At 34.4% G+C, this 8,311-nt stretch overlaps 1 protein-coding gene across 1 annotated transcript in view; it reads left to right on the top strand.

Annotated features, from left to right (window-relative positions):
• Positions 1–417: 417 nt before the first annotated feature.
• Positions 418–8,311, top strand: part of LOC108913432 (A disintegrin and metalloproteinase with thrombospondin motifs 7) — a gene marked incomplete at its 3' end in the record, with an annotated part of 76,647 nt that continues 68,753 nt past the window's right edge. The window contains exons 1-5 of the mRNA XM_018718984.2: positions 418–427; positions 526–854; positions 7,008–7,204; positions 7,370–7,616; positions 7,822–8,186. Coding sequence (XP_018574500.2) covers positions 418–427; positions 526–854; positions 7,008–7,204; positions 7,370–7,616; positions 7,822–8,186 — 1,148 coding nt within the window. The remainder of the gene's footprint in view (positions 428–525; positions 855–7,007; positions 7,205–7,369; positions 7,617–7,821; positions 8,187–8,311) is intronic.

Here is an 8,311-nt window from a genome sequence, read left to right as displayed (position 1 = left end):
TTAATAAATAACACAGGGTCGGCCTTCATTTTCATTGAATAAATGAACTTTAATTTACAAAAAAACGCAAAAATTGAACTTTTTCGGATAAGACTTTTCTATTACAAATATCGTTAGGAAGCTGTAGTTTAATTTTTATAGATTATACACGCCACGCCCTGTATAAATAGGCAACATGCCTGTTTAGGACATAAATAAGTTTATTAATAAGTTTTCGCAACAGTCACAAGATGCTCCTATTTTTTTGAGATAAAGTGCATTTGGAATACTTTTGTAAAGGTTTCTTTATTCTAAAAAATTGAATCATAATTTGATAGAAAAGTTTTCTAGTTATTCACTTGAATTACAGTAATATACGGGAATCTTTATTTACAATGTTTAACTAACTCTCAGTCCGCCTAATTTATTTAATTACTTATGGTAGGACGTAAAATCCTTATAAACCCTTCTATCGCTGCAAAAAATATGTAAAATTCCTCCGAGTATCTGGTATCAATATTTAACGCTGCTTTGTCCTCTTTCCAGGTCTCTACACACACCGCTTATCCGAGGCTTACGAGACAATCCCCAGGAAAGTGTCAGCACGGGGCGAACACATCTCTCATGATCTGACGACTTTCCACGAAAACGGCGACAATAGCGTGCACTTCAACGTCTCTATAGAGGGTGTGCACCACTTATTGGCGCTGCGGCCTTCAAGTGGGTTCGTAGCGCCCTCTGCGGTGGTGGAAAGGCGAAAAACAGACGCGCATAGTCGCGCAAGGGTTAAGAGGGAGTCCAGCAAGTGTCACTTCCAAGGAGTGGTGGATGGCCAGCCGAATTCCAGGGTGGCGATGTCGGCGTGCAACGGACTGGTAAGGGAAAAAAACAGTGTAAATTCAATGCTATTTATGAGTGAAATTAGTGAACCTAAGATGTTAACGAAGAAATGAGCGTATCAACATAATTTTTAGTTAGAAGAACTAAAATATGTGAGAATAAAATTCAAACTGCGTTTCGATATGTATTTTTGCACAACTTTGTGTTCTTCCTAGTCAGAAATGTGTAATATTAATAACGAATGAAGTGATTTTTAAACAATTTTTCCTGTTCTCACATATTTTAGTTCCTCTAACTAAAAATTGTGTTCATAAGCTTATTTCGTTATTAAAATCTTAAATTAACTCAATACTCAACACCAAAATAATTTCGTCCATAAACCTTGAAGTTACACCATGCTGTTTTTTACCGTTTGTTATTATTTGTGGTATACCTACAATACTTGTTGAGATAGAATTCTAAGAAAAGGATAACCCAATAAAGTTATGTTATCTGTAACAATTTACCGCGGCAGAGGCGTGCCCTGAAATTTACCGCCAATGTCTTTCTGCTGCGGTTAATTCCGAGAAAGTAATGCAGGGATCTTTTATCTCAACAAATATCGTACGGACTGTATGTACATACATAGTTTAGTAAGCCAACACAAAAGGTATTCAATATTACAATATATATAATTTATTTATCTTGAGGGAACATTACTCAATGAATAATATTATTTCAACAAGATAATATGTTTACTCAATTTTTTTACGGTGCGTGTACAGTTTCTGAAATCTGGGAAAAATTTTGAAAATTTCGATGTCTATTGAGCGTTCGAATTATAGGATGGCCACCTAGGGCCCCACACGTGACTCCACTGGACTTTTTCTTGTGGGCTATGGTTAAAAATTCAATATATAAGTACCATCCCCAAACAGCAAAAGACTTCCAGGTTCGAATAAGTGAAGCATGTTCTGAAATCAGCCAGAGTCAACTTAGAGAAGTCGAGAAAAATTTTTTGAGGCAATATGAAAAATATATTCTGGTATATGGAGCGCTTGTGGAGATATCTAATATTTAAGTTGTTTTTATCTGTTTACTTTCGAATATTTGAAACTTCCAATTCTATAGTAATTTGTTGAAAAAAAAGTTATTAGCTATTATTTTAACGTTAATACTTTTATTTGTCAAGTAACTACATTAATAATAATTTCCAATGCTTTCTCCATTTTTTAACGGAAACACAAATTCGATAAATAAATCTTTCGAGGCTCTACAAAAAATTAATGTTCGACAAAAATTGATGAAATTTGGGCCACAGGAGTATTAAGTGATGCTGAAGAACGCCACGTTGCCATATTCTTAATAAAAAAAAGTCCCTAACAAAAAATTGTAGTAGTCTGTGGATTAGCAGCTGGATCATCGTAATAAGTTGAACAAATATATCTATAAGACCAATATACAGGGTAGTCTAAAGTACCGGAATGGCAGGATATCTGGGAATATTCAAGGGGTATTCCGATGGTGACCGTGAATTTGACCTAAACCATGACCTTCAAGGTCATGAATTTTTTTTTAATGGGACCTCATAATTTTGACCCCGGAAATAGAGAGCGGAAAATTTTACGTTCGGATATGACCTGGAAATGACTACGAAGGTCAACATCAAGGTCAAATATCAAAAAGCCCCAAAGTGGCTCATCAGTACCGGAATGGCAGAATAACCGCCAGGAAATATGTTCTCCACAATAGTTCTAGAATTCTTAATGAGCACTAAACCGGTGACCTTGGATTTTCCCCGCCCTGACCTCAAATTCCTTATCTTCCGATCATTTCAAGGTCAAGTTAGTTATTCCGTTACCATCGAGGACTACTATTGGCCACCCAAGACCGTCTATTACCCTCGGTGACCACTGTTGATATTCAATCACCGGCTTTTACCTTTGCTGACCACTAATGACCAACAGTGACCAATTGTTGCCTTGAGTGGCCGTATATTGACTAACCCAGAATATGTTACCTTCGGCGATCACTATTAACCAACAATGACCTTCCATTGTCTTTGATATTTGACCTTGATCTTGACCTTAATGGTCATTCCAAGGTCATATCCGAATGCAAAATTTTCCGCTCTTTCCATTTTGAAAGGTTAAAATTATGGGGTCCCATTTACAAATAAATTCGTGACGTTGATATGACCCTGAAGGTCATGGTCCAGGTTAAATTCAAGGTCACCATCGGATAGACAGGGAAAAATCCTACAGCCCTAGTACTTTACTTTTACCCTGCCCCTTGAATATTCCCATACATCCTGGCAGGATGGCCCAAAAAAAGTTTATCATGCTTTTAAAGCCGCCTCAAAAAATCAGCTCAAAAAAAAAATTGTTTAGAGGTCGCTCGATTTTTAAAAATTTCTAAAATCGTTAAAAATTAATTGTTTTTTTTTATTTTTTTTCTCATTATTTTATCATTTTCTAGTTCGAAAAAAATCTCGATTCTAAAAATTTCAAATCGATATCGAATTTCTAAAGGTCACTCATAATTATTTAAACTTTAAAAGTAGTGTACCTAAAATGCTTTCAAGCGTCCTCTAAAAATAAATATCAACGAACTAATAATGTTTTTTATTGGATTTAATGAACAAAAGAATATAAATAAATCACAAGACACTTAAAAAATTTCTCAAGACAAAATTTACTACCCCGCACTGTGAGTATCAAATATTTATAATTTTTTAATTTTTTAAAATTTAAGTGTGATTTATTTCTATTCTTTTGTTCATCAAATTCAATAAGAAAACATTATTAGTTCGTTGATATTTATTTTTAGAGGTCGCTCGATAACATAGGTACACTACTTAGTTATAAAATAATTATGAGTGACCTTTAGAAATTAAAGTATTGATTTGAAATTTTCAGAATCGAGATTTTTTTCAACCTAGAAAATGATAAAATAACGAGAATTTTGTTTTATTTTTAAAGATTTTGGAAATTTTTAAAAATTCGAGCGACCTCTAAAAAAATTTTTTCTTGTTGATTTTTTGAGGGGACTCTTAAAACATGATAAACTAGGATATTTTAACAAGAGACACGAAAAAAAAATATTCGGTTTTTTGGGCCACCCTAATCCTGCCAATCCGGTACTTTTGAACCACCCTGTATATAAAATGAATTCACCTAATAAAAATTAGTTTTAAGCTAATTATGAGAAACCCAAAGAAATGGTTGGCATATAAATTTTTAATAAGAGTTGTCCTTCAGAATAAAAGCTTATACGTCAATAATTTTTTTGCGTTTTTCATAATTACCCTGAATTTAAAATTTACTTTTTAAGAAATAAATCATATATTTTTTTTATGAAACAGAGAATTTTGAAGTTAATTTCGACATGTTGAACTATACAGGGTATCCGGAAATACCGTTCGAATAATTCTAGGGGTGATTCTACATGTTAAACTATGAAGAAAAGTTCATATGAACATAGGTCCGCAAATGCGTCATAAGGTTGCTATGGCGATTCAAAGATTGCACAGGGATATAGGTTTTATTTTATATCTCTGGAACCGTTTCAGATAGCCATCTGAATTTTGGCATATGAATTGCCTTTAATAGTAGGTACTTTTCAGTGTTTTTACTAAATTATTATTTTAATCAGGGGCGTACCGACAGGGAAGGCTTCGATTTAATTTGTTCACATTTTTATTAAACGTCATATTTTTGCAGTTTTCTTTAGAAATTCTGATTCCGCGGTATAAATGACATAAAAAAGGTATTCTTGTAGAAAACCTGTCAGGCTAGCCGTTTTCGAGAAAATACTCTCCAAAGAAAATAGTGCATGCATGGTCGCCCAATAATAAAAATTTCTACATCAAAGTAGGCTTATGTCGGTGCTAAGTTGAAAATGGAAAAAGGTCAAATTACTGTAGTTACGGTAAACGAATTTGACATAAGGTTTAAAAATAAAGTTTATTCGATTATTATTGTGTTAATAACAGTGTAATTGAAAAAAATCATTGTTCTCGTCTTTCAAAAAATGCCGGAATACTCTTTTGCTGAAATGGCCGACATGCACTTCATGTATGGCAAAGCAAACGGTTGTGCTTTGGAAGCTCGGAGGTTGTACCAAGAAACTTTTCCAAATCGCCAGCTTCCTTCTGATAAACTGTTCAGCAGTTTACATCAGAGATTAAGAGAAACTGGTAATTTTACGCCAAATAAGAGAGATTGTGGACGAAACCGTACTACCCGAACGGCGCAGACAGAGGAAATTGTTCTACAACAGATTGAAGCTAATCCAGGTAGTAGCACCAGAAGAATTTCAGTACAAACGAATATTCCCAAAAGTGTTGTATGGGAAATTTTACACGAGGAACTTTTGTATCCATACCATTTGCAAAGAATTCAAGCGCTAAAACCTCGGGATTTTTTGCCTAGAGTGGAGTTTTGTCAGTGGATGCAGATGAAATGCCATCAGGACCGTCATTTCCTCGATAAAGTCTTGTTTACAGACGAGGCAGGATTTACGCGTGAAGGAGTGGTAAATTTTCATAACAATCATATTTGGTCAGATGAAAATCCTCACGCGATTTTCGAAGCTCGATTCCAAGATAAGTTTTCCATTAATGTTTGGGCAGGTATTATAGGAAATAGGTTACTAGGACCATATGTTATGCCGCATCGTTTAGATGGGCCCGCATACTTACATTTTCTACAAAACACTTTACCAGTTTTGCTCGAAGATTTGCCTTATGGATTAAGATTAGAAACATTTTTTATGCACGATGGGGCTCCAGCCCACTTCAGTTTATTAGTTCGACAATATCTAAATCAGACTTATCCAGATCGGTGGATTGGACGAGGTGGACCCGTAGCTTGGCCTCCCCGTTCGCCGGATCTTAATCCGTTAGACTATTTTCTATGGGGTTATTTAAAACACTTAGTTTATTCAGTGCCTGTTGACAGTGTACAACAACTGGAACAAAGAGTCATTCATTGTTGCCAAGAAATACGGAATATGCAAGGTGTTTTTCAACGAGTTAAACGTTCAATGAGAAATCGTTTAGCCAGTTGCATTGAAATGAATGGACATCACTTCCAACACTTGCTGTAACTAAAGAAGTAACATTCAGGTTTAATAATAAGTCACTAGTATTATTTGTTTCTGTATTGTTCCCTTTTTTTTTTTTAATTATAAATCTGTTTTCCATTTACCGTTTCTTTTTTATCACTATTTAACAATACCTGACAGGTTTTCTACAAGAATACCTTTTTTATGTCATTTATACCGCGGAATCAGAATTTCTAAAGAAAACTGCAAAAATATGACGTTTAATAAAAATGTGAACAAATTAAATCGAGGCCTCCCCTGTCGGTACGCCCCTGATTAAAATAATAATTTAGTAAAAACACTGTAAAGTATCTACTATTAAAGGCAATTCATATGCCAAAATTCAGATGGCTATCTGAAACGGTTCCAGAGATATAAAATAAAACCTATATCCCGGTGCAATCTTTGAATCGCCATAGCAACCTTATGACGCATTTGCGGACCTATGTTCATATGAACTTTACTTCATAGTTTAACATGTAGAATCACCCCTAGAATTATTCGAACGGTATTTCCGGACACCCTGTATAGAAAGTTTATTTTAAATTTAAAGTAATAATTTGAAAAATATGTCGTTTTTTAATAAAATTGTAGTTTAAAAAAACACCAGCGGGAATTGAATACACATCCAAATTTCTAAAATATTCAGTGACGTAAGAATTTTTCGGATTTTTGGAGACAGTATCTACCAGCATCTTCGCCACAGGTTAATAGATAAGGCTTTTCGCGATTGAATATTGGTGAATATCTGACAAATTTTTGCCCATAATTAGTTGTCATTATCCCAAGTTTTACCAATCTACATCAACCATTTTAAGATGCGCTTTTTAATATTTCAGCCCTTTGTATTTCGAAAACGAAGCGTTTTACGACTTACGTTTGTACAAACTTCTTTTTCCTATTTTGAGGTATTCTATCACCAAATAAAATTTTACGTTTGCAATTCTGAACACCCTGTATATTTTAAATAGGTTTTATATTTATATTCATTGTAATCATATATTTGATATAGAGAATACTTTTGGTGAGAATGAGATACATACTTTGATCATAATAAATTTCTTGTTTTCATAGAATTTCTTACTTTACCTCTTATTTTACAGAGTGGCATGATACATTCAAAACGTGGTAAATATTACATAGAACCGGCCCATCATCCGTTAAAAACGGTTACACCAGGTCATAAACACTTGGTATATAAGAGATCGGCGGTGATATCGAGTTACCCCAAAAAGAAGCGAAAAAAGAAAAGAAGAAAACAGTCAAATTGCGGCACAAGAGAACCCAAGAGGATGACACTGTAAGTACAAAAAGACTAGGAAATTGAATACAACTGTGTTTAATTATATAACATTGATTTTCAAAATGAAAAAACTATTTTTCAATGGAGGGAATAAAAGAAATTTCATAGTTCACTCTGTCAGATATTTTAACATTTTTAAAAATATATCAAGTATTATTACAGATTAGAGTGGCAATCTGAACTGGGCAAATTGAAGGTGCAAGAAAAGATACACAAACACAAAGACAAAATAAAGATATCTAAATTGAAGCAGTCTGATTTGAAAAGACTGAAATACAAGAAAGTAAAACCTAAGCGATCCATTAGTAAAGAACACTTTGTAGAAACATTGATCGTGGCAGATTCCAGCATGGTCGAATTTCATGAAGACGGAGATATTGAAACGTACATTTTGACACTGATGAATATGGTAAGTTATGTAAAATATGACATTGCTTGTCTTTAAAACTCTAATAGAAATATTATTAAAGGAAGATTCTCAATGTATGTTTTACAAACACTAAAAGATCATTATCAAAGCTATCAAAACAAAGTTCTTGATAATGAAACATTTGAAAACTTTATCTATAAACAGTATGATTTCTGTTACGGGTACTAAGGATCAAACTTTGTAGGTGTCTTCATTCTACCTAGATCCTAGCATCGGCAATAGCGTCCAGGTAGTCGTCGTAAAAATCATCCTCCTGGACGACCAGTTCGCTGAACCTGGCCTAAACGTCACTACCAACGCGGATACCACTTTGAAAAACTTCTGCAAGTGGCAAATTCCCCTCAACCCTAGTGATGACTCCCACCCGCATCATCACGACGCTGCCATTCTCATCACGCGTAAGGACATTTGCGCCCGGCAAGACACCCCATGCGGAACACTGGGGGTGGCTCATATCGGGGGTATGTGTAGGGCCAGCAGAAGCTGCAGTGTTAATGAAGATAATGGTATAACTTCTGCCCATACGATTGCACATGAGATGGGACACAAGTAAGTGGAACATTTATATGAGTTCTTTCTTGAAATTGTTATAGGTATTCATGGTAATGATTCGATTAGATTATATTACGTAAAGGAAGCAGTTTCCCTTAACATTCAGAATATTTCTATAAAGT

The sequence above is a fragment of the Anoplophora glabripennis genome, unplaced genomic scaffold (assembly GCF_000390285.2).
Source record: "Anoplophora glabripennis isolate ALB-LARVAE unplaced genomic scaffold, Agla_2.0 scaffold939, whole genome shotgun sequence".
NCBI classification, from domain to species: domain Eukaryota; kingdom Metazoa; phylum Arthropoda; class Insecta; order Coleoptera; family Cerambycidae; genus Anoplophora; species Anoplophora glabripennis.
Note: the sequence above shows the minus strand (reverse complement) of the source record. Positions and strands in the feature narration are given on the sequence as shown.